This window comes from Simochromis diagramma, unplaced genomic scaffold (assembly GCF_900408965.1).
Source record: "Simochromis diagramma unplaced genomic scaffold, fSimDia1.1 OVJJ01000688.1, whole genome shotgun sequence".
Lineage (NCBI taxonomy): Eukaryota > Metazoa > Chordata > Actinopteri > Cichliformes > Cichlidae > Simochromis > Simochromis diagramma.
In genome coordinates this window covers 328,134-355,755 of record NW_024387262.1, presented here as the reverse complement: position 1 = coordinate 355,755, position 27,622 = coordinate 328,134, and the positions used below count along the sequence as shown (strand labels likewise).

At 39.3% G+C, this 27,622-nt stretch overlaps 1 protein-coding gene and 2 long non-coding RNA genes across 16 annotated transcripts; 2 read left to right on the top strand and 1 right to left on the bottom strand.

Annotated features, from left to right (window-relative positions):
* Positions 1-813: 813 nt before the first annotated feature.
* Positions 814-9,490, top strand: LOC120715355. The gene is made up of 2 exons (XR_005691609.1): positions 814-869; positions 8,789-9,490. It is a non-coding gene; the product is annotated as an uncharacterized LOC120715355 (long non-coding RNA).
* Positions 921-27,427, bottom strand: LOC120715343 (zinc finger protein OZF-like). 14 transcript variants are annotated; one of them, XM_040002275.1, is made up of 5 exons: positions 27,269-27,427; positions 24,801-25,059; positions 21,270-21,905; positions 2,279-2,371; positions 921-1,690 (listed from the first exon to the last, which is right to left on the bottom strand). In XM_040002275.1, exons 2-5 carry the CDS (start codon positions 25,042-25,044, stop codon positions 1,434-1,436), a joined length of 1,230 nt encoding a protein of 409 aa, XP_039858209.1. In that variant the 5' UTR covers positions 25,045-25,059; positions 27,269-27,427; the 3' UTR covers positions 921-1,433. The 14 variants fall into 14 exon arrangements, with proteins under 14 accessions (XP_039858209.1, XP_039858213.1, XP_039858203.1 ...); XM_040002279.1 differs by having other exon boundaries at positions 921-1,606; XM_040002269.1 differs by having other exon boundaries at positions 921-1,522; positions 1,607-2,371; positions 27,269-27,426.
* On the top strand, positions 15,548-25,176 carry LOC120715354. Its single transcript, XR_005691608.1, has 3 exons — positions 15,548-16,466; positions 21,152-21,276; positions 24,827-25,176. It is a non-coding gene; the product is annotated as an uncharacterized LOC120715354 (long non-coding RNA).
* Positions 27,428-27,622: the final 195 nt, after the last annotated feature.

Sequence of the window (27,622 nt, the reverse complement as noted above, 5' to 3'; positions counted from 1 at the left end):
GATAGTCTTCTGCTTAAATAACAGGATCATTCAAAACCGTTGTGTGACTCTGGAGGCTACACCCATAGACTGTGTGTCAGAAATATGATTTGTGTTCAGTATTTGAGGAATTTTATATGGTTTCCATATTCTTAAAATTTACTTTTGAAGGCGAATTATCTCTATTTCCAGTTAGCATTGGACTTCACTGAACAAGCTGGGTGATGGAACAAGCTGATGCTTTAATTTGCTGAATTATTTTGCACATCTTGCCAGTGGTAACAACACAGGCAAAGTTTTCACATCCATTACACAACATGGTGAGCGTCAGTAGTTGAGGGATGAAGTCACATATGTCAACATACATTTGCATCAGAGAACAGTCTCTTCAATTTACTTTTATTTCTATTTCTATAATATGTGAAAACGAGAATATAAAATACCCCCCCAATCTAACATCTCTCACAATACAAATGAAACTACAATGCTTTGTAGACTGCCCAAGAATTTGAACAGGGTACTGGGCTTAAGTATAACAGACCCAAATTCAAGCACACTGGGTGAAAAAGTCCATTGTAAAAATCTGAGTTTAAATAAATAGTTTCTCAATTTATATAAAACATAGTCAGACACCAAGAAACAAATTGTGGAAAAAAGCTAAATAAAGGAGAACATTGTTATGTTGTTTGCTGCAAAGAACTGGTTATAATCATTTTTGACATTTCTTTTTAAACTATAAAAATCAGAAAGAAATTTGGTTCCAGTAGATGGTGGCTCTCAAGCACAGCAATGTAAATCTCTCTCTTACACACACACACACACGCACACACACACACGCACACACACACGCACGCACACACACGCACGCACACACACGCACACACACACACGTCTATATATACATTACATATGCACACACATACATACACAAAGCTGTGTAAACCAACTATAAATAACTAATCTAAACTTATATACATTAAATACAGAAATTAAATGAGGTGGAATGAATACTAAAGAATATACATAAATAAAAAGCACAACTAACTAAATCAACATCACAACATGAAGTGACTTCCAGTCCATAATGACTCAAGATTTTTGGTCTTAGGTATTACTTGAATGATTTCAAATCTTTTGTAGGAAAACCAGAATGACTGATGAATTAAATGTTTGCAATAAAAAAAATAATAAATGTTTTTTATAACAAAGTTGATTAGGTAAAAAAAAAAATTAACATCTACAATTAATATATACATGTTATCTGTACAGTTATCTGTACAGAAAAACATTCATCATAGTAACAAACCAATTAGTGTAACAAACAGTTGTTACTGTTACGGACATAAAATACCAAATTGAACTAAATATGAGGTAATCTTTTCCCTCATATATTGTAGTGAAGCTCCGCTTTGAACATTGCCCCATTTGAACTCTTTCCTCCACCTTTGACACTTTCATGTACTGTGAATTCTCATGTGCTTTTTCAAGTTTGTTGTCTGACTCAATATTTTACCACATATGTTACACAAGTTTGGCTTCTCACCTGTGTGAATTCTCATGTGAACTCTGAATGCTGACGCGTCACTAAAGCTTTTCCCACAGGCGCTACAAGAATATGGTTTCTCACCTGTGTGAATTCTCATGTGAACTCTGAATGCTGACGCGTCACTAAAGCTTTTCCCACAGGCGCTACAAGAATATGGCTTCTCACCTGTGTGGATTCTCATGTGTGTTTTTAAGTGGATCAGCTGACGGAATCCTTTCTCACATGTGCTACACCGATAAGGTTTCTCACCTGTATGACTTCTCATGTGAGTTTTGAAGAACAGAATGCAACTGAATTTTTTTCCACACAGACTACAAGAATATGGATTCTCACCTTTGTGGATTCTCATGTGTGTTTTTAAGTGGCTCAGCTGACGGAATCCTTTCCCACATGTGCTACAGCAATAAGGTTTCTCACCTGTGTGGATTCTCATGTGAGTTTTGAAGCACACAATGTCACTGAATCTTTTTCCACAGCTGCTACAAGAATATGGCTTCTCACCTGTGTGGTTTCTCATATGAGTTTTCAAGCTGTCCATATCACTGAATTTTTTTCCACAGGTGTTACAAGAATGTGGCTTCTCACCTGTGTGGATTCTCATGTGCCTTTTCAAGTGTGCCCCCTGACTGAATGTTTTACCACATATTTTACACAAGTGTGGCTTCTCACCTGTGTGGATTCTCATGTGAACTCTGAATGCTGACGCGCCACTAAAGCTTTTCCCACAGGCGCTACAAGAATATGGCTTCTCACCTGTGTGGGTTCTAATGTGAGTTTTTAAGCCGTTCATCTGAATGAATCGTTTCCCACAGGTGCTACAAGAATAAGGTTTCTCACCTGTATGGACTCTTAGATGGTTAAGCAGTCTGTATTTATACTGAAAGGTTTTTCCACAAATCTCACATTTTACAGACTTTCTACTTGTGTCAGGCTTACACTGACTATATGACATGAGCTGGCTCTCTACTCCACTTTGCTTTCTCTGATTTCTCCTCTTTGTATTTGCATTTGTAATTGATCCTGAGTGCACATGCTCACTTTCTTCCTGGCCTTGGCTCCACTCTGGCTGAGGACAGTTGTTAGAAAGAAAGTCACTGCTTGGTTCAGGTTCCTCATGAGTAGAAGTCACCATACATTTATTAGTCTCTTCCTTTAGAAGAAGCCGCTCTCCCTCCTGACTGGTGCAGGGTTCCTCCTGCTCCTCTTTAAATTCTGGAGGCTTTCGATCCTCCTGATCCAGACTGGAGATCCTTTCATGGTTAGAGACCTGTTGGTCTGCAGGAACCTCTTCCTCCTTACAGATCTTTTGATCTGAAAAGTCTCAAGAGACAAAAACAAAAACATAAAATGAAAAAAAAAAACCAGAAACTCGAACATTAAAAAAACAAAACAAAACATCTAATCAACTATTAGAAATTCTCTATGAGCATGTCGCCCACGTACGCCAGTGTAATTCAAACAGTTATGCTAGTGATACTGACACTTAGATACACCGGAATAAATTGAAGTTTGGGGAGCTACATACAAATCAAAAGATCTTGCTGCATTTTCTTACATATTAATTTTGTACATTACTACAATGAATTTTAAATAAAACCCCTCAGATGCAGTTTAAGTGCAGACCTTCAGCTTCAATTCAGTAGGTTGAATGAAAACACGGCATAAAAATGTGAGAAAAAAAACCCATCATGTTCATTTCTAATACAGATGCTTGCTTTCTCCTTTTTAATACTCTACCAGGCCTTTACTGCAGTGACTTCCAGGTCTTGTTTGTTTGTAGGCCTTTCTGTCTCAAATTTAGCTTTCAACAATAGAAATACATGCTTAACTTGGTCAACGCTTGAGGGTCGACGGACGTGCTGACGCGCCAAAAATCAAACCACCAATTTAGGACAACACAGCAACAAGATGCAACGACCCAGAGTCTCCATTTCAACTTGGGTCGAAAGTGCGGACTTCAAACTTTATACCAGTTTTTAAATTGTGTTGACAGGCCACGTAAAACAGACGTATGATAAAAAATACACACAATGTTTTTTTCTGAATAAAATAGTAGTGTTTACAGTGGGAAGAAACTGTAAAAACAGTGTTTTTTTAAGGACAGCGCTAGCAAACACTCCTTTTTATCTTGTGAGAGAAAAAGACAAAACACCCCTTTCCTCCCCCATTAGTGAAAAAATGTACCATGTTAACCAATCGAAAATGATGTGGCAACATGTGGCATTTTGTTGTTTGGGAAAAGGTGGAAGTTTTAGGAGTGACACCGGCGAGTCATAGCGAGCGAGCGAAAGAAAGAGAGAGAGCAAGTTTTGATGCGTGAGAGATTTGTGACATTTAGCATGTTTGGAGGGTATAGTTAGGGTGTAGTGTAGTCGTTGTGTTGTTTTGTGTCAGTTCTACGTCTTATGTGTGCATTTTTAGGTACATAGTACCATGTACTATAATATTTGCAAAACGTGTGCATAATTTTTAGAAATGTACAATTTCTATTTGCATTTTAAGTTTCGAAAATGATTTTTTTTAAAACACGTTTGTGGTTTTTACAGTAAAAAATATAACTTTTTTTCTACTCGGATTTTAGGTTTTTGGTCTCAATTGTCATCAGTTGAAGCAGAATTAGAATTTTTTTTTTGAAAACATGGACATGGCATCCTTTGGATTAATGAGGATCACTTGCTTGTTCTTAGTGCTCAGGTCAAAAACTTTCTTCTGTGATGGAATTTCCTATCAAACTGGCTGCTTAGGCGTCAAGTTTCTAACTCAACAATGCTCACATCCAGACGACGGGCTTTTCAGGGAAGGCCTTGCATCAGCTAGACAATATTAAACCATATACTGCATCTATTCCAACAACATGGCTTTGTAGTAGTAGAGTCCAGGTGGTGAACTGGCCTGCCTGCAGACATGGCAAATGTTTCTTTCATCCACTGAAAATATTTTGCATGAAAGTGAAAAATATGAAAATGGAGACCCAGGACTGTTCAACAGCTAGAATCTTATATCAGAGAAAAATGGGAAGAAACTCAAAACAGCAGCTGCTCTCCTCAGGTCACTAACTGTTGTTAAAAGAAGACAGAAAACAGTGGTAACATGGCTCCGTCCTGACTTTTCTGTTGCCATCTTCAATTTCAAAATAAGCAAATGTTTTGTATATTTGTTTGTTTTGTTGTTTTTCTTCTACAATGTCCAATTCGGTTTAATTGGGTTTGTATCTGTAGAAATTTTATATCCATTAACAAATAAAGCCAATCAGCATCATAATATGAACTCATTTTCAGGTTTCAACATTAACTAGACACAAGATTGTTTCTACTTTCTCAACCAACACACTTCAGCTTGTTCCTTTTAGTTTATATTATTCCTGTACCCCTGAAAATAAAGTTTAAGTTCTAATTAGAATCCTACATTAGTAATATTTGTTTGTCTCATCTATAGAGTATTCCAAACTTTTCATACTTTGTTGGTAAAATTATTTAGCACTAATTTCCTAGCAGCGGCTGTACTGTCCTGTGACAATTACACCCAGCTGTATTAGGAATTAGGTTAAAGAACTGTTTTGCTTTTTAGTTTAACTGTTGTTAGTTTTGCCATATTTGTGCCTTACCAACAGTGTTGGGTAGTAACGGAATACCCCGGGGTTCCCTTTACTACGGTTCGGAGCCACGGACATGTTTCATATACGTGCGGAATAGTTTTCTATATGAGACCCAGCAAAAAGTGTAGCCGTACCTAATGTCCAACCTACTGATACTCATTTTACATTAAGATTTAAAAGTCTAGTTGGTACCTGTATGGGGAGTATCCTTCAGTAATGCAGGGAGTGCAGAATTATTAGGCAAATTGTATTTTTGAGGAATAATTTTATTATTGAACAACAACCATGTTCTCAATGAACCCAAAAAACTCATTAATATCAAAGCTGAATGTTTTTGGAAGTAGTTTTTAGTTTGTTTTTAGTTTTAGCTATTTTAGGGGGATATCTGTGTACTCCACCTCCACCTTGCTGGCGTCTGAGTCGGACTGGAGCTCTCTGCCCTTTACCAATCCAGCCACGGGTCCATCATCTGGCCATCAAGACTCACTCTCATTTCATCAGTCCATAAAACCTTAGAAAAACCAGTCTTGAGATATTTCTTCGCCCAGTCTTGACGTTTCAGCTTGTGTGTCTTGTTCAGTGGTGGTCGTCTTTCAGCCTTTCTTACCTTGGCCATGTCTCTGAGTATTGCACACCTTGTGCCTTTGGGCACTCCAGTGATGTTGCAGCTCTGAAATATGGCCAAACTGGTGGCAAGTGGCATCTTGGCAGCTGCGCGCTGGACTTTTCTCAGTTCATGGGCAGTTATTTTGCGCCTTGGTTTTTCCACACGCTTCTTGCGACCCTGTTGACTATTTTGAATGAAACGGTTGATTGTTCGATGATCACGCTTCAGAAGCTTTGCAATTTTGAGACTGCTGCATCCCTCTGCGAGATATCTCACTATTTTTGACTTTTCTGAGCCTGTCAAGTCCTTCTTTTGACCCATTTTGCCAAAGGAAAGGACGTTGCCTAATAATTATGCACACCTGATATAGGGTGTTGATGTCATTAGACCACACCCCTTCTCATTACAGAGATGCACATCACCTAATATGCTTAATTGGTAGTAGGCTTTCGAGCCTATACAGCTTGGAGTAAGACAACATGCATGAAGAGGATGATGTGGACAAAATACTCATTTGCCTAATAATTCTGCACTCCCTGTAGTAATAAATCACACAGCAATTCATGTAGTTGTAAAAAGCATGTGAATATATTAAGTAATCCAAAGTATCCAGAATACATTACACTCACTGAGTAACGAGTTCTGAATACATTACAAAATACATATATTCTGTAATACATTTTAAAAGTAACTTTTCCAACGCTGCCTACTATTAGCAAACTTGCGAGCCACATGCTATGAAGCAAATCTATGGTCTACAGTGACCCCTTGTAGACATTGTGAGACATCGTTTCTGCTTCCAGAAAACCACAATTTGTGGGACTGTCAACTGCTCCTAAAAGATAACTGAGCAACAATAACAGATATTAAGGCGCCTTTTCCTTCTTCCCAGTGCAGACATCACTGATGCTTCACTCATTCCTGCCTTCCTGATAGTTTCACATACCTTTGCTTTGTATCTGTATTTCAGGTTTCCAGATGGTATCCAGCAGTCTGAGCCTCTCCTGCCCGGTCCAGACCATGATGTGTTCAAACTCGTGACTGGTGCAGAGTTCCTCCTGTTCCTCCTTAATCTGAGGAGGCTCTGGGTCCTCCTGCTTCAGACTGGAGCTCCTCTCCTGGTTACAGACCTGTTGGTCTGCGAGAACCTCCTCATCCTTACTCTTCATTCTGTTTTGAGAATTCTTGAAAAGAGACAAGTGATGACGGGAGAAATTAAAAATGAACAAATGTGACAAATGTTTCAAGAGCAAAAGTAATTATATCACTAGAAAAATTTGCATTTCTTGCAAAAATGCAGTGTGGATGCTTTAAAGCTGAAGCTGTATGCAAAAACTAGCTGAAAAAGCTGAAAAGTTGCAGAAATTGTAAAAACTTTGCAGAAGTAAAGGAACTTTGCTAAAATGTAATAACTTAGCAGAACTGCAATATCTTAGAGGAAACATAATACTTGGCAGAAATACAATAGCATAGCAGAACTTAGCAGAAATATTGTAACTTACCAGAAACATGATAACTTCTCAAAAATACAAGAATTTAGGAGAAATAGTATAAGATAACAGAAAGAATATATTTATCCAAAAATACTTAAACATTACTGAAACACTATGATTTAGAAAAATAGTACAACATAGCAGAAATACTGTGTTTTACCAGAGACACTGTGATGAACTATGAATATTGTAATTTTAAATTAATAGTATGTTTTAGCACAAATACTATAATTTGGAAAAAATACTATGTTTCAGCACAAATACTCTGGTTTAGCACAAATATTATAACATAGCAGAAATACAATTATATAGCAGAAGTGCTATATTTAGAAAGAAAAATATAATATAGTAGAAATACTATGATTTAGCAGAAATACTGTAATCAGGACATATACTGTAACATGACAGAAATTCCTCCACTTAGTAGTAATACTTTAACATAACACAAATGTTATGATTTGGCACAAAAATCATGATTTGTCAAAAATACTATGATTTAGCAAAATACTATGATTGAGCAGAAGTACTAAGATGTAGTAAAAGAACCTTGATTTAACAGAAATACAATTATGGAGGAGTAATACTTTAAAATGGGAGAACTATTGATACACACACACACATACACAGAGCCTAAAGGGAAGAGTATTTGTGCCATGGAGTGTTAACAAGAATGTGAGGTCCATATTAGAAAAGCTGGTAAAATCATAAAAGTTTGCAGAATTGTAATAAATGATGAATATGAATTACTGGTCTGTGATAGTGTATTAATTTGTAGGGGAAAAAAAACATGTTGACCAAGGTGGAATCGAACCCACGACCTTTGGTTTGCGGACCAGTGTCATTACCAACTGCGCCACTGGGAAAGAGAGCGGGTGCCTTGAAAAACAGGGTGATGAGCAGTCAGAATTAGATCGTGGTGAGAGGCGAAAAATGCCGTTTTCTGGAGTTACAAAACGTCGTGTAACTCAAAAACTAGGTGGACTAGAAGCATAATTCTTGTACTGGGTGAATCAGCGGACTTTGGTGTACTTTGACCGCGATTTTCATTGCTCTCTGTACATCCGTCGCTGAGATATGACGAGAGAGGAAACGGCAGACCTCAGATATGATTGGCTGGCTAGGAAGCCGTGCAGGCCCTGATATGTGCATTTGAATATCTGAGTCCTCACAGAGGATTGGCTGCCTGGCTGAAATATATAGAAATAGTATGATTAAGCATAAATACTACATTTAGCAGAAATACTATATTAAGCACAAATCCTATAAAAAGCAGAAATACTGTACTATGATTTGGTAGAAAAACTATAATTAATCAGAAATACTATATTTGGCAGAAACACTATATTTAGCACAAATCTTATAAAATAGCAGAAATAGTATGATTTAGCACAATAGTAATAAGTTAAACAGAAAAATTGGAAAAGCAAAATGGACAGCTGAAAAAATGCTGAACATGCTGAGGGTCCCTCAAATATACTTGTTAAATGAAAAAAATCAGCAAAAAAAAATATAACAGCCACACAATCACAAATATGTACACATAAGGAAACACACATGCACAGAGAGAGACACACACAAGATCCAATTCAGTAAACCAGTCTAAATATATTGAATTTTAATCTTACAATGAGATCATCCCATTAAAAGGATTTCTCTCTCTCTCTCTGTCTGTCACACACACACACACACACACACACACACACACACACACACACACACACACACACACACACACACACACACAGGGAGAGAGAAGTAAGTTTCCAGCTCAGTCAAGCAGGCTGGGAGCTGCAAAATTTGAATCCACCAATCAAGAGAGGCTGTGTACTTTTTCCCGCCAAAACAGGTGCACGCAGCACAGAGAGACACAGGATTTTTGCAGTCTATTTCTCATAGTGACGACTCCCCTCAAACAAATGACCATAATTTCCTAACCGTAGGGGCTAGAGCGGTCATTCTTACATCGTTCTGTTCAGAAGAGATGGGGGAATCTTCCAGTGTTGACAATTTATCATTAAAATATGAATTATTAAAGATATTTGACTTGTAATGCACCATAACTGAGTAGAGCAAAGCAAAAACTGCCTTGACTTGCCTTCAAAAAACGCTTTGTAACTCTAAATCTATTTGGAGTATCGATATCATTCTTTCACCGTAAGAGACAGCAGGCTTTGGTGAACAGTCATGGAAATTTTCAGGTCTCTGTGGAAATCCAACAAAAAGTTATGACGAGAGAAAAAAGTGGTTCATTTCCACAGTTTGAAATCTGAGCGAAGGACGAATTTCCTACCCTCAAACAAGTCCAACTCATTTCAGAACGGTAATAGGTGAGAAAGAAATTCTTTAATTATGAGCGTCAGGAGTGTCTGAAGATATACGGGGACAAGCCTCATGTCTTAACTTTGCTTCGTTAAGGAGATATGACGATTCGAATATGCCTCTCATTACAGAAATCAAGCGGTGATTTTGAACAAACTCTCCATTGACTTTCTATGGAGAGTTTTGCGACTTTGTGTTGGTCTGAGGAGATTTGCAAAAATTCTATAAATTCCACAACAATGATAGTGACATTTTCAGAAAGCCAGCAAAAATACCTACGTTTTGTTGTATAATTTGTGGAAGTTGAGTGAAATTTGAGCAAGTAGCAAGAAGTTGTTCGGACATGAAGAGAAGACTGCGAAACCTTCAGTGGCACACTGGAAGCCAAGTGCATAGCAACCATAACAACGCATGTATTTTGTGAAAAATCACAATTTTGCAACTCAAAACTTTAAGAGGCATAAAAGTAAAACAGTAAAAGATTTGAAAAAGCTGATTTATACCTGAATAGCCCAATAATTTGAGAACATTTTAAAGTTTGAATGGTTGTTCTACGTGAAAATATGAAGAAGTAGTTAAGTTTTAGCAGAATTGCAGAAGTTTCCTATTCATTTCAAATTAAAGGAAAAAAGCTTAATATTTTAAAAAGTATAATAGTGAAAAATACCAAAAGACATAGCCGTCATTAGCAGAAATAGCAGAATAGTTTAAAATTTGAACGGTGAAAATAGGCAGGAAAATGGGCGCGAAGTCACGAGAAAAGCTCTTGCCAGAAAAGGGGACAGCAAAACAAGAAGAAGAACGAAAGAGCGGGGGAGGACGAACCAGAAGAAAAAAAATAAAATGTAGATTGAGTATGGAGAACGGTTGATGAGGCCGTTGTTAAAACAGGTACGAGGAGCGGAGGAAAAAGTGTAAAATGAAAGGAGGGCAATTGGTCTGGCATGCACGGTGTGCCTGAAACGCGGCACAATAACCTACACAGGAGTGGGGGGGGAATATTTCAAACTACGAAATAATTGCAGGAAACTAGAATGAATGAACAGTGGATCGGAGAGAAGGCGGCCAGTGGAACTGTATGCATGATGTTCGTCACAGACATCGGCAAATAGCAAGCATGGCCAGGCCTGTAGGCCCCACAGGTCGTTAAAGCCACACAATCAGTCGGTGTCCAAAAAAAGCATTCCCTCCTGAATAATGGGAATTAAAGTCCTGCTGCACTTACTACCATCCTGATGAAGTGCTTCGAACGACTAGTCATGCAACACATCAAGACTGTCCTGCCCCCCTCCCTGGATCCCTTCCAGTTTGCGTATCGGCCAAACCGCTCAAACCGATGATGCCATCTCCACTGCACTCCACTCAGCACTCACACACCTGGACAAAAAAGACTCATATGTTCGAATGCTGTTCATAGATTTCAGTTCAGCATTCAACACTATAATCCCCCAACAGCTCACTCAAAAACTGGGTCCAGCTGGGGCTCAACACCTCACTGTGCAACTGGCTGTTGGATTTCCTCACCGGAAGACCTAAAGCAGTACGGGTCGGCAGTAATACATCCAGCACCATATTTTAAACACGTGGGCCCCGCAGGGATGTGTGCCTGAGCCCCCTTCCTCTTCACTCTGCTGACCCATGACTGCACTCCATCATATAGCTCCAACCTCTTCATCAAGTTTGCGGACGACACACACGGTGGTTGGGTCTCATTAGCAACAAGGATGAGAACCGATACGAATGTAGGATGAGAAGCCTGTCCAGTGTGTGCTGACAACAATCTCTTGACGTGGAGAAGCGGGATAGGAGATTGTGTGGACTCAGGGAGAATGCCCCCACATTGCTCCTCTGACCATTGAAGGCGCGTCTGGGAGAGGCGCAGAACCCAAGTTCTGGTGTGCAATACGAGGATCTCTCTGGACACAACTAAACAGCACTGGCCAGAACCACCGCAGGAGTCCTCTTTCTCCGCAAATAAGAAAGCAGGAGCACCATGCCATATGTACCCTTCTAAGAGCCCCAGGTCGTGAAGGTGGCGGAACAGTGCTGGGCTGGTATAAAACTTATCACAGTAAATGTGATATCCAGATCCCAGGCAGTTTTTGTTGACGAGAGACACCACTGCATCAAATGACAGGCCCCTCCCGGTTGCCAGAGTGGACTTCCTTGTATAAACCTTGAAGTCAAAAATGTACCCCGTGTTGTCAGACAGCACAAAAAATTTTATCCACCTCTTTTTTTGCTTTATGTTTTTCTTTAGGGCAGTTTTGGCTTTGGTCGGTACCATGCGCTCATCCACAGAGAGGTTTTTCTGGGGATGGTACACTGCTTTGCAAGCTAACCGCAAACTGTCATACAGGGGGCGTATTCTGTGCAGGCAGTCATAATCATCGGTGCCTTTTTTGCGGTCGTTGAGTTCATCTTCAGCAGGGTCACTCATATGAATGTTCCAGGTGATGAGGAGGAACCGGGTTCTCGACATTACCTTGCTAGGATACGGCGCATAAAAGATGGAACTGACACGCCAAAAATTCCTGATATTTGGCAGCTTCAGAATCCACATGTACAGTGTCAGGCCAATGTAGCGATAGAGTTCAGCCTCTGTGAGCTCAGCCCATTTGAATTTTTTACCTGCAGCAATATTTTTTGCTGCATTTTTGTTTGTGTTTGCACACAGTGTTTTGACAGCGGCCCAGTTAAAATACATCTTGAAGAGCTTAGATGGAGATGGATTGGTCAGATACTCTGAAAGAGGTAGTTGGATACCTGGCGTTCTCGTGGGCAGGAAATGTGGCAGGGGGTGTGGCAAGTTGTCGGGGTCCTTTTCACTTTTCCAGGCAGCTGCATCACCAGAGAGTGGCTCTGACCTAGAGCGCTTGGCTTTGTTTGCTGAAGGCCAACTCCTCTGACTCCTTAATCTTCTTCTGCCTCCATCCAGAGTAGTGGCGGCTTCGGTTTCTTCTTCCTCCTCCTCCTCCTCCTCCTCATAATCATCATCACTTCACACAAAGAAGTTGCACAATGTTAGAAGAATTCACCATGAGAATAATATAATGATGTATATTTAATGCTGCATAGTTATTTTCTCTAACTCAGAAACAAACAATATTTCATAAATGTATACGTACGTGTCATAGTACGGATACATTTCTTCACTCAAGTCAGTTTCATCATCACTATCAGCAGAGTCCAGCCCAGAGGAGTGGACAGAAAACCCATCTTCGTCCGGCACTGTTACAGAGTCAGAATCTTCGTGTTTGAGGGGTCCATTTTCTTCTAGTTTGATAATATCGTGTGTGTGCGGACCTGTGGGAGAGTGCAAAAAGTCTGTAGTGAGTGTGGGCTGTATATTTCTAATGCTGCATTTCACATCTCTCAGATGGGACGTCACTCAACAGTTGGCATGTTGCAGATTTAAATTTGGCAAGTCCCAAAGAGTTGATTTGGATTCACCGTGCATGCATCAACACATAAATTTAAGAAAGTTAAGCCAAATTCCAAATTGTTCAGAAAGGCACCATACGTGTTTTTGTGAAAGAGCACAAGATAAAAGGAGAGGGAGAGTTTGTGAGAACAGAGAACAAAAAAATAAATAAATAAAAAGTACGATCCCTTTGAAAATAGCAAAACTTCCTGTTCTCAAAGTTCAGTAGGTTTTGGACTTTAAGGTCCGCTTGGGTCCCAATGATGTAAATTTTTGTCATAACACAATAAGCAGAAGGGGCCGTGCCTGCTGGCTCAATATTTTGTTAAAACCGTATAAGTGTAGTCAGTATATTTCACACACTGTTGTAAACAGTGAAAAAGCGTTCTCGGGTTAAGGTGAGCCTGACTATGAGCCTGGGCTCAACCAAGAGGTAAATGCACTATATATCCACTACATGATCCTACATCAATCATATTTTCCCTATTAAGACTGTTTTAAGTTTTATATACCTGTGCAGTGCAAGTCTTCCTCACGTTTCCAAATGTTATCCAGGACTCTGAACCGCTCTTTCCCGGTCCAGACGAAGATTTCTTCAGACTCCTGCTTCACTATAACCTTCGCTATTTCCTGACCGGTGCAGACTTCCTCCTGTTCCTCTTTAATCTGTGGTTCTGGACCATCCTCGCTCAGACCAAAGTTCCTCTCCTGGTTATGGACCTGCGGGTCATTCAGACTCTCCTCTTCCTCACACTTCATATTGCTGTAGGGGATCTTAAATGATAAGGGGACATAACAAGAAGGTTACTAATATGATGACAGATGTGAAGGCACATCTGAGCAAATATATTCTAGCAAGTCTGTACACTGTGAGCATGTTGCTCACAACTTTATTAGTGCAAAAAAAACCCAAAAACAAAAAAAAAAAAACATCAATGTATTTTCACTCAAACAAGCAGCTGTTTTTATGTGCATTAAAGTTATATAAAAATTTAACAGTGCAAATGCAAATTCCTTGCTGACAGTTTCACCAAAAGGCATTTCCAGTGGAAATTAGCCGACATATCCTCAGCATAACCATGTATAATATCCACAAAACGCAAAAAGAGGTTATACAGACACAATACGGTAACATTATGTTCAAGTAAGACTGGGCGATATGACCCAAAATTCATATCTCGATATTCTTTAGCTGGATGGCGATATACGATATATATATCTCGATATTTTTTAAAGCCATAAAGTAAGAACAAAAAGATAGTTCTTAGTCAAAACTGCGTCCCAAATCTCACACAGGCACTTTTATTAACATACAGCACAGATGTACAAGAAATAAATACTCAGAAATAAATTATCAGCATTTATTAAATAATAATGTTTAGTTTTCTGTCTTCATTTATGTTGGAAGTGGTAGCAGAGCTGTACGTTTTAATTAGTTTCAAAAATCTCTCAGTCAGAATATGTCATGTCATGTTTAGGTGGAAACTAGCGAGCTAACTTCCAGTTAACTTGTAACTCCGTTAAATTTAATAACTTCTGTTTTCATGGTGTAACTTAATTGTTACACCTGGTAAAGCAGCAACGCTGATCATTTTATTAAAGATGAAAGAATTTAGACTGTTTTTAACTCTCAGTGTTCCTTTGACTTTGGGACCTGAAGGGGATGGAGTACCGCAATATGGATTTTAGGCCATATCGCCCAGCCCTAAGAGAGCCAAACTTGCGGCTCAAGTAACATAGACTACATTGATATAAACGATATTGTCACATCTCATATAAAAATATATCGATATATTTTAAAACTCAATACATCGCCCATTGTGAAGCACAGTACGTATCACTCCACAAGGCTCCTGCCTACGATGCCGTAATGCTTCGACAATCCATCAAGCGGTGCGGGTTCATAGCTTAGCGAAGTTGTACTAAAACATTTGACACATTTTCGAGCGCCGTGTACCACATAAAATCGTTTCGAGGTCAGTAAACACAACCAGAATTCAGTTGCAGCTTCTTAACGTTGCCCAACATTATACCAGTATTACCGTGAATGGTATGATATGGCCCAGCCTTAGTCCCAGGTATTTAAAACCTAGTGGGAGCTATCCATTAAGAGGATCGTTGACCCACTTTAGGGACTACTTAAGTGAGTCAATGATCATTGACAAGCCATGGTGTGAAAAAAAAAAAAGGCTATGGGTCATTATCATAAGAGATTTTGTGTGAAAGCATTGGGAGACCCTGGCTCAGCCCATCATGTGCCTACTGAAATCACCTCACCGGTTTAGACATTTCTGCTCAAAGATAGTCGTTTACCCCACATATCCACATCACAATACAACCCCTTCACACATGTGTGTGACGCGCGCGCGCGCACACACACAAATGGCGAAATGTAAATTATGTAACTGGGTAAAAACAAATGTTTTTTTCTCTTTTTCTACGTTTTCAATTCCGTTGCGTTCTTTGTCTCCACACTACTTCCTGTTATTGGGGGAGCGCGGTGCGTACAGTCCCTTGGCCTTACAGATCTGCAGGTCCGCAGAGATCTGAGCAAAAGCAAATACTGAGTGAGGGGCTGTGTAAATGGATAAAAGCAAACACTGAAATAAGTTTTTGCACGCAGCAGTGAATTTTGTTCGCTAAAAGTTAGCCTTTCTTCGCTCAAAAAAAGTTTATCCTCAAAATGCAACACTCGTGCTGGCAAATTCTTTTTACGTGCGCTCAGACGAGTGGCACAAAAATAACGCCATAGTAGACGGTGAGTAAATCTAAAAACATATCTTCGCTTTTCTTTAAAACTCCCGCCTTTGTGCTCAAGCGTTCTTTTTTACCAGTGGTTGTCGTTCATAAGTCCTGCAGGGAAAGACGTAGGATACACGTTTCGTAGATCTTTTAACATGACAGTTTTACAAACCCGTTATCTCAGATATCCAATAGTCTGCATTCATGGATGATTTCTTCATCGAGCTTTAGTAAGGTTTTAGATTTCATCGCCTGCTGCACCAAGTCTCTCCGTAAATTCTACTGCGCCGAACAGCGATAACACCGCGTCACTTCCGTTTTTTCTTCTTCTTCTTCTTCATTGTGTTTCCGGCAGGCTAGTCGGAAACTTGTACTAGCGCCCTCCCAATGATTCAAGTTAAGCACTGTCTCATTTTACATCGCGGGTCTCATAAAGATAATGATGAGATAATGGGTTTCATGTCTTGTTAGTTGTTTCCCTCCGTGCTCTGTGCGCAGGCTGCCCCACTCACCCCAGCACTGTTAGTATGCAAATCAGAGCAGAGCAAAATTATGCAGCCAATCTCTATCGTCACAACTGACAGTGAATTATTTTAATGTTTTAATTTTGTATTTGTTTTAAATATTTTTTTAATTTTTCCTTTAGTTGCGAGACTTTGTTTTAAACTTGGTGTAGCGGAAGTAACGCTCAACACGGACTGTGCCTAAAGTGGGTGGACCGCAGGTTTTGACTCTTGCCACCGCCTTGAAGCTGGACTCAGGTATATAAAGAACACATGTGAAAGTATTGTGGTTAAGCTAAATGCAATTTATCAACCTACCTTTAAGGTGAAGTGCAGCTGTGAAGAACGCTACGGCAGGCAATGATGTGCGTTTAATGTGACTCTGTTAATTTGAGTTTCCATGAAATGAATGTCTTATTTTATTCATACTTTATTTTGCAAATTTATTTGAGAATTAGGCCATTTAATTAAGATAGATTTTATGTTGTTGGTTGTAAAGATCTGGATGGAGATTTTTTTTTTTATTCTGTATTTCTATTTTTCAGTTTTATTTTTCAAGACTTGATTTATTGCCTTTTTCTTTGTAACTTGGCCTACTTTTTAAAGTTTTGTTAATATTCACATTTCTCTCTGCCCCCTCGCCTGTCTAGAACCGGCTCAGATGGTGTTACTGATCTGACAGAAGTAAACAGTAAATCACAGTTTCATACTCCTAAAGAAACCAAGCAGTAACTGTCTGCGGATTTTGCGAAAACTTATTTGATACTCTTCTGCAGTAGAGTCCGAAGATAACATGATCCTGAGAATGAGTTTGTCTTCTATGCTTTGTAAGGACCTTGAGTAAAGGTGCCCACAAATAAAGTGCAATAATAAATTATTATTATTATTATTATTATTATTATTATTATTACTACTACTACAGAGTACTGTGTGAGAAATTATTCTTAAAATAGAGATAAAGACTAACCGACTGTCACCTCTGTAACATAAAACCACTGTCTTTGAGTAAGACCTGGCTTTTTCAATGTAATTGAGATCTCTGTATCACCCTTCAAATTAATGCAGGCTATTGGTTTGGCCTTCTGAGGTGAATAAATTCTAAAATATCAGCGAATTTATTTCATACTTCTATTCTTTTTTCTGATGATCAAAACCCCAATTTTGAATATGCACAGGCTCTTTTCAATCCGTGTATCATTAATTCTTTAATTTTTCAATGGACAATGAAACCAGGTCTCGTAAAGCAGACAAATTGAATTTTAAAATTAAATTTGTTCCAGCAGCCCTTTTTTACATTTCATATTTTTTGATCCAAATCTAAAATTGAAATAATCAAAACAAGTACTATTTCCTTTTGATAGGCAATTCAAAATCAAATAATATATATTTGTTCTTTGATTGTCAGTTTAAAAAAAAGAAGAGCGAGTGATCCACTGATTCAGTCACTGTTACAATATGCCTGTGCTCACATTTTGAATCCAGCAGTTTACAGGGAGCATTTAATAGTGAATAATATTTAATATTTAAAAACAAACTCAGATACGTTTAATCTTCCTGAAGTTTTTTTTTCCCCAGATAGACTTTTTCTTTATTGTATGTGGATAAAAAAACTTGTTTGAATTTATTTGTGTTTATGTGAAGACATGATAACTATGCCATTTTCAAATTAAAAAAACATTTAAATACGTAATTTGCATTTAATACTAATGGTTCAAAGAATGTCAGGCTGAATGGTGGGCCCCCACACATTTTCACCTCACCAAATCTGACCTTCTTTGCAAAACGTTTGGACACACCTGTCTTGGAGATCACAGTTCAGAAAAAGAGTTGGTCTCAAAAAGATTTATTTAAGGTTTTATGTAAACTTTATAAACATAACTTTTAAGTGCATATTGAAATTTAAGCCTACATCACAACATATGAATTGATAATGACTCGATATTATTTGTCTTGTGTGTGTCAATTTACAGCTTCTACTCCTGTGTAGTAAAACCTCTTTATTGAATGACAGAGAAATCTAGGCTATTAAACAAAAGCAACAAGCCAAATAAAATTCATGCTTTATTTTGTACAACAAAGCTTAGTTTAGTGAAAACGATTAAGAACTTCAATCTACAGCTGTTTTAAGCTGTTTTATATGTTTTTAGTGTCACTTCTACAACTTAAAAGAATAACAAAAGTGTAAATACAGACAAATGTAAAATTAGCCGGGCTTGTTTGTCCCAGTGATCACAGTGGCTATGATGTCAGAGGCTTGACCCTGGTAGGGTCTCCCAGGCAAATTGTTCCTGTGTGAGGGGCCAGCGATGAGCGATTTAGGTGACCCCTTTGAAGCAAGGAAAAACAAGGGACCAGTTCACCCTGCCCAGGACATGGATACTGGTGCCTATCCCTATGCCAGGCCTAGGGAGGAGGCTTAAGAGAGAACACCTGGTGGGCACGCCTTAACCCATGGGGCTCTTGCAGACTCCGCACCTGCAGAAAGCACTGTAGAGGGCGGGTGCAATGCATTTTGGGTCGCAGTGAAGGGCAGAGGCTCCAGGAGTTGTAACCCTGGCTCATGGTAGGAAAACTGAAGTTGACAAATAGAATGTCATCTCTCTGGTAGGACATAAATCTGAGCTAGTGCATGAGATTGAGAGGGACTGGATATAGACATAGTAAGGTTCACCTGAATGCATGGCTCAGGCGCTGGAGACGTTCCAGACTCTTCCAAACTCTAGATTCCCCATACACAGAAAGGCAACAGGCAGGGATGGGTATACTAATATCCCACCAAGTTCACTGTCTGTACAATAGGGTTTTCCCAGTGGACGAGTGTGTCTTTTCCCCTGCACCTTTGGGTCAGGGAACAGGTCCTGGTCCTGATTATAGGTGAATGACAGTTCAGAATATCCAGCTTTATTAAAGTCAGTAGGTGGGGTGCTGGAAAGTGACACATCTGGACAATTTATTTTCCTATTTTTAGACTTTAGTGTGCAATATCATGTAGACATGAACATTAGAGGGGTGTGATTTTTTTGTGATGTTTTGTCACTGGACTTTTGTGCCAACCACCATGTCTGAGCATAAGTTATTCGCATAAGTGCATGTGGTACTAGGACACCCCAGGTCAAAGGTCAAGGATAGATTTTGTCAATGTTTTATTGGTGGTCTTGGACACATGAGTGAATAGAGGAACAGAGCTGCCAACTGATCACCACCTGGTGGTGAGATGGATCAAGTAGCAGTTTTCTGAGGAAGCCTGGGCACATTGAGTCTGAGTGGACCATGTTCTGCACCTTCACTGTTGAGGCACCTGCACAGAGCTATGGCTGGGAGTTGCCTGTTATGGGGTAATCCCTGTACAGATGGTGAATAACCAAGGTGAAGGGAGTTGTCAAACTGAAAGAGCTCCTGTGGTTATCCTGTGGGATTCCAAAGGAAACAGATTCCACTGGGCCAAGCAGAGTGTGGCTCTGGAAGAAGCTGAAACAAAATCTCTGGTGCAGGAGTCTGGTTAATCCATGAAACAAGACTTTTGATCTCCCTCAAAGAGATTCTGACAAACTACCAAGTGACTCAGGAGGGCAAAGTGGTGCTGTACTCATATGGTGTACAGTATGGGTGGGGTGCTGCTGACTTGAACTGAGGAAACAAGAAATAGACAACCTGAAGGATTTTCTGAATCCCACTGACATGCTTTCTGTACATGAAGTAGAGTCTGGAAACTAGGGGGATGACTTGCCCGTAACTGGGGCTGAGGTCATTGAGGTAGTTAAACAACTCCTTGGTGGCAGGGCTGCTGGGGTGGATGAGATTCACCATGAGTTTCTCAACACTCTGAATGTTGTGGCACTTTCTTGGCTGACACACCTCTCTGCTTTTTCAATCTAAGGCTACAACTCTGACTGGAGTGGTAGCCTAAGAAGGGGGGACTGGAAGATGTGCTCCAATTACAGAGGCAACACATTATTCTGACTCCTGGAAAGATCTATGCCAGGGTACAAGAGAAATGACTGTGTTAATCGAACCACAGGTTCAGGTCCAGCTCTTTATCCTCATAGGAGCATGGGGTATCTGGCTTGTTGTCATCTGGTCTTTAAGTGATGACGTGATGAACCCTGCTTTTAGATCCTAACTGCTCCATGTTTATCAAGGCTGTTGTGTTTTTAACACGTTTTAAGGCTTTGTATCTTGTTCTATGTACACGACTTAAATAATAAAAATAATGTGGCATGCAGCCAATTGAGGTGGCTCAGACATCTGAATAGGATGCCTCCTGAGCTTTTCCTAGGTGAGGTGTTCCAACACAAAGGGGCCCAAGGGCAGACCCGGGCCACACTACAGAAATTATATATTATCGCTAACCTAGAACCTAATGCCTTGGTGTCCCCCAAATGAGCTGAAGCAGGTTGTCGGGATGAGTGATGTCTATAATTCTCTGCCTAGACTGCGTGCCCTAACATTTGGCCCTGGAAAAGTGCCATAAAAGGGATGGATGGCTGTAAAATCAGTGTTTTCCTTATACAAAAAAAGGCTAACAATTGGAATACACAATTCAGAGAGTAGAGTTAATTACTATTCTAGACAAGATATATACCATATTTACCTGAAAATGGTATGAGCCCTTCCTTCAGGCTTTGAAGTGATTTGGTTCCTCATGAACATGTGCTCCACTATTAAACTGTTCCACCTAACAGCTTTCAAACATTATCTAAGAAGGAAGCTTTTAACCAACATGGATTTTCATGTGTCTTCTCAACTGTATCCTATAAGTGAATCTTTTCGCACAGGTGCTACAGAAATATGGCTTTTCACCTGTGTGCGTTCTCATGTGAGTTTTCAAGTTTGTCCTATCACTGTATCTTTTACCACAGAGGTTACAGGAATATGGCTTCTCACCTGTGTGAATTCTCATGTGAGTTTTCAAGTTTGTCCTATCACTGTATCTTTTTCCACAGGTGCTACAGGAATATGGCTTCTCACCAGTATGGACTCTTATATGAGATTTCAAGTTCATCAGATCACTGAACCTTTTCCCGCATGTGCTACAACAATGTGGTTTCTCACCTGTGTGACTTCTCATGTGAGTTTTTAATGCAGACAGGTAACTAAATATTTTTCCACATATGCTACAAGAATATGGCTTCTCACCTGTGTGACTTCTCATGTGAGTTTTTAACGCAGACATGTAACTAAAAATTTTTCCACAAGTGCTACAAGAATGTGGCTTCTCACCTGTGTGGACTCTCTGGTGTTTTGTCAGTTTGTATTTATATTCAAAGGTTTTTCCACAAGTGTCACATTTTAAAGACTTTTTACTTGTGTCAGTTTCACACTGACTCTCTGACACAGGACAGCCGTCTGCTGTGTTACTGTTTCTGTGATGTCCTCTCTTCTCAGGCTTTGCATTTCTATTTGATCCTGAGTCTACATGCTCACTTTCATCCTCATCTCGACTTTCTGGTTCAGGAGAGTTGTAAGAAAGAAGCTGGTCACTGTTTGGTTCAGGTTCCTCATAAGTAGAAGTCACCATAAAGGTATCAGTCTCGACCTTCAGCACAAGCACCTGACTAGTGCAGAGTTCCTCTGGTTCCTCTTTAATCTGTGGAAGCTCTGGGTCCTCCTGGTCAAGACTCAAGTTGCCCCCCTGGTTAAAAACCTGCTGGTCATCCAGATCCTCCTCTTGCTTACAGACATGTTGTTGCAGGAAGTCTGAAGGGACAAACATAATAGAAAAAACGCATCTGATAAAAGATTATTTTCACTTTAAACATATGAAAATAATAAAACAACTCAAAATTTACATATAAACATTTCTGCCATGTCAAAAAAAAAAAAAAAAAAAAAATCAGTGACCAATATAACCACCCTTCTTTTCAATAACTATCATAACCCTTCACAATTCATGGAGTCTGTCAGCGTCTTAATCTGTTGATGACCAACCGCTTGTGCAGCAGCAACCACAGCATCCCAGACACTGTTCAGAGAGGTGTATTGTTTTCCCATCCTGTAAATCTCCCATTTAAGCAGGGCCCACAGGCTCTCAATAGGCTTTAGGTCCGGTGAGGAAGGGGGCCACGTCATTATTTTTTCATCCTTAAGGCTAGCCATTCAGTGGAATACTTCGATGCATGCGATTGTCCTGCATAAAATTCATGGTCTTCTTGAAAGATGCAGATTTTTCCCGTACCACTGCTTGAAGAAAGTGCCTTCTAAAAAAAATAATAATAATCTTTGGCAGTTAATTTGTGTGTTTTTGCCTCGGTACATTTATTCCGATACCGTTTGCTAATTGCAACAAAATGTTTGATGGTCCTGTGGTCACGCCCCAATATTTGAGCAATTTCAAAAGTGCTGCATCCCTCTGAAAGACCGTACACATTTTTTGAGTTTTAAGAGTCTTTTAAATTTCTCTTTTGGCCCATTTTGCCTGAGGAAGAGAAGCTGCCTAAAAATTATGCACACATTTCTATAAAGTGGTGACATCCTTAGACCACGCCTTCACTCATTACGCAAATAAACATCACCTGATATGCTTAAGTCCAATAAGCACTCAAGTTTATACAGCTCAAAGTTTAAAAATATGCATAAAATTATGATATGGCCAAAATACGCTGTTCAAACAATGTTTGACTGCATTGTTCTGGACAGAGATCTTGGATGTTGTTCCGGGGAGCCACTCGCCTAGCTTGAAGGTCACTGCACAGAGTGCTTCCATTACCACTGAGACCAATGTTTCAGCTTCTCAAAGCTTCTCGTTCTCCTTCATCCTGATGTTGCTATCACTTGGTATTATCTACCTTTATTACTATGGCCATTGTCCTCTGCTTGTCCACCACTACTATACCAGTTGGTTAGGACTACTATGATTATATTTAGAAATATACATTTTTGTATTTGATTAAATAGATATAAAATAGCACTTGGTGAAAATTTTATATTTATTCCAAGAGCTGCAGAACCTAAAGTTTTACACTGTCAAGATGGAGGCATATGATCACATTACAGCACGCAGTGATCAAACCCATATTTTGTTCACCACATGAAAGAGCTGTTAAGCATTTATGCACACAGTGTGAATGCTCTCCAATCCAATCAGAACAATGTCATTTGTTTAGAAAGGCTGGACAAGTTTGTAAGTGATCCAATCAGAAGTAATCTTCTTGTGCAGTGACGTTAGATGTGCACATTTAATCTGCACCTGGTAGGTTCGGAGAGTGGGTTTAGCCAACTCCCATACCTTGAGAGGTGAAACGTCTTCAAGCAACTTAAAGAAGTCCAGACGCTTTTCTTTTCAAGCTCCTTTGACTAGTCAGTAACTAATTACTGACTACTTCCCCAAAAAGTAATCCCATTACTTTACTGATTACTTATTTTCAAAAGTAATTAATTACTTAGTTACTTTTTAAAAACATGATTTACAACCTGAATAGGTAATAAAGCGATAGATCTTTCAGCCCAATTCTACTTTTTCTGCATAATCCAGCATACAAAATGTAATCAAAAGGAAAAGTCTCTTTTTAAAACTTGTTTTATTAGTTTTAATCTTTTAACTTTATGCATCAAGCAAAATTTAAATTATATTCAACATTCTCTGACTGGAAAAAAAATTGTTTTAACATTTAAACCTATTTTCTGCACATTCCAGCACATAAAAATATAATATTTTTTGTGTTTGTACTGAGTCTTTCAAATAAATGCAAGTGGTGCAGGTGTGCCGCAGCGGTCAGTGGAAGAATCCGCGAGTTTCTCTGAATTTCCCATTACGTGGTAGTGTACTGGGTGCTTTCTTGGAAGTTTATGGGGTTTTTTTCGCTGTAAAAAGAAGTTTTCTTCCCACGCAGTGCAAAGCGTACGCTAATGTTTTTGTCACTTTTTAGTAAGTAAGGTCAGTACTTCCACGTTTCAAACGCTGCATGCTCATACTCTCTCCTGCACTCGATATATTATCCATTGTTGATCTGCACACAGCTGTTGCCACAAACGTCACACTCGCTTACGTCATTGTCATGAGACACTCTTGCAAAAAAATTAATAAATAAATAAATCACGGTTATAGTAACGCAGTAACGCAGCGTGCTTACGGTAAAGTAACAGTAATCTAATTACCTTTTTTGCAATAGTAATCCCTTACTTGATTACTTGAAAAAGTAATCGGATTATAGTAACGTGTTATTGCCCATCTCTGTTTACTGAGCACAAACATCTAACTGGGAATAAATTAAGTTCCATTTTATGTTATTTTTGGGTTGTTCCATTATTTACATTCTCAAGATTGTTTCTTTCTAAACGTTTAGCAACATTTGTGGGTAAATATAAAGAATTTAAAAATGATTCAGCTTCAGTAAGCAAAGAATTGTATTCAGTTTGGACAAAATGCTGCATTAAAATCTAGTCTCACCTCTTCAGTCTAAGAATTTAAGTCAGTTTATCAGCTGACTGATAGAAAGTATAGAGTTATCTTAGGAAAGGTATAATAATAGAGGTATAATGATACTTGCATTTAGCTCTTAAATTCATCCTCTACCTCTAAAAGTAAAAGTAATTTGGTGTCTCGTTTGGAATCCTACACGAGTCATATTTGTTTTTACTAAGAACATTACATGCCTTTGTCATGTTTTTCACATTTCCAGATTGTATCCAGTAGTCTGAGCCGCTCTTCCCCAGTCCAGACGATGATTCCTTCAGCCTCCTGCTTCACTACAAGCGAGTCTACATCCTGAGTGGTGGAGACTTCCTCCTGTTCCTCTTTAATCTGTGGGAGCTCTGGGCTCTGCTTGTTCAGACTGGAATTTCTCTCCTGGTTACAGACCTGCTGGTCATCCAGACCCTCCTCTTCCTCACACTTCATGTTGTTGTGGGAGGTCTTGAGGGACAAACGGACACAACAAAAAGGTTACTAATGAGATGACAGGGAAACACAAATGTGACAAATGTTTTGAGACAAAATATGAAAACGATAAATAAAGTGGAGGAATGATAAGATTGTTTTTTATAAATATTTGTGAGATACATCTTACAGGGTTTTTTTGTATTAACTAGTACTGCAACAGCAGTGAAAAGCTTTCAGCTGCAATATTCTAATTTGGATCCATCTTCACATTAGTAGCTCAGTCAGTGTGCACAACTGATAAGACAGTTCATTTAAGTTCTGCCATGTTTCATCAAATACCAGTATTACTGAGGAACAACAAAATGTGCAGGTCCACTGTAAACACTTATGGTGAGGACTCTGTCAAGAGTAACATAATAGAGAAAGTTTTGGTGCTCTACTCAAAGCTTTGAGGCATCTACCCGTGCCAATTACACACTCTTTTTGACAACATATCCCATATCGCTTATGTGGTACATGTGGGTTCTCTCCGGGTACTCCAGCTTCCTCCCATATTTCAAAGGCATGCAGTTAGTGGGGTTAGGTTAATTGGTGACTGGTTGCCCATAGGCAAGAATCTGAGTAAGAATGGTTGTCTGTCTCTGTGTGTTAGCCCTGCATCAGGTTGGCGACCTGTCCAGGGTGTACCAAGCTTCCTGCACTACGACAGCTGAGATAGGTTCCAGACATAATCCCACTCTCCGATAACAGACATCAGTGCATTGATGTCTGTTGTGGTGATGAGAGAGCTGAGCGTAAAAGCAAAGCCATCAGTTTATGGTCCCACCCTCACCTACGCATCCATCTCCACATTAGTCGCTCATGAGCTCTGGGTAATGACACATCACATTACAGAGAATAACTTCCTCCCAGAGTAACAAAAACTGTAATTTAATGACATCCGGAATCCGTTTCTGACCTTGGTCAGACACCTGGGGCTGAAGCCATGCACATCTCCACAAACACATAAGAGATACACAACAGGTTACTGCTGTTATGTGGTTGTTTTTTCACCATCAGTGGTGTCATTTTTAGTAATATATTATTTTTATTGCTATTATGACTACTGTCAAAATAAATTTCTCTTCAAATTCACATTGTAATATAAGATAGCATATCATAATAGGTATATAAGATATAATATAATCTATACAAATTTACATAAATGACATTGCATAAATTTATATTACATATTATAGTCTAAGGAGCTTGGAAAGAAAAGCATCTGGACTTCTTTAAGTTGCTTGAAGACGTTTCACCTCTCATCCGAGAAGCTTCATCAGTTCTAGGGTCAAATGGTGGAGAGTTCCAGATTTAAGCCCTGTGGCAGTAACCCTCGAGAGGGACAAAAAGACCCCCTAAGATCCTCTACCTAATCACATAACATATTATACAACACATTGGGTAAATTCCCTGCTTATAGAGTCTAGGGGAAACCCAGCAAGTGCCATTAATTGGTCTAGACTGGTTGCTCTTAATGATCTGTTACTCTATATTTTTCACATGTTTGTACAGGATATTGTATTTGATTTAATTGTTATGTGCTTATGTGGTACATGTTTTTTGAGTTTTGCTGCCATGATGCCAGGACTCTCTTTGAAATGAGATTTTTTACCTGGATAAATAAAGGACTATTAAATATAAGTATAGGTGTATACATATACAGCATTATAATTTATTGAATACATAACAGAAACATTGCTGAAATGGCGAATATTGAACCCCCTGTTAACCTCGTTTATAAGAACCCAGCTGCGGGTTTTGTAGTCCATCTCTTGCACAGTCTGGAGTCACTGCAGCTCTCTGAACTGTGCTTCTCTTTTAAAGTGCTTATTAATTCTCATTCACACCTTTAATCGGCCTCGTTACGCTTTCCTTCAAGGTCGAGGAAAAGTAGCTAGAATAAGGAGACATAATAGGAGGTATTTCAGGACTATCTGGACCTGCCCCACTTTCTCTGTACGTATCTTTGATTTAAACGTGTAAAGCCGCCTTTTTACTAGTCACGCCCCTCCCGTGTCTCACTGAACTTCGGGCTGAAAGGTTTTCATTAAAAAGAGAGCGAGAGAAACTTGTGTTATTCCTATTATAAACAGCTCGTAGCTCCTTGCTGGTTTGAGATCTGAGCCTGCAAACTGAGCTCTGATCAGGGTCCTACAGGAGTCGTATTCCCGCGTTAGCTCATTGACGCCGTTTTACACACCTGTGTGACTTTATCTCGGATATCCAACAGTCTGCTGATCTCTTCACTGATGTCTTTTCAATTTCTGAGATTTCTTCGGCTGCAGTTCGTCTCTCCTTAAACTCTCGGACACTGAAGACGCTGCTAAATAGTAAGAGTCGCGTCACTTCCGCTTTCCTTCTTCTATTGCATTTACAGCAGACAAGACCCATCAAAGGTGTGTTGCTGCCCTCCTTACACAAAAAAGTCCTGTATTTTTGTGCTTCAAAGCTCTTTTCGACAGCAACCTTTTTCCAATAAATCCAATAAAAAGGATATATAGAACATAGGACGTACTAAATTGACTTTTGCTACGGTGTTTGAGTGTAATTATGA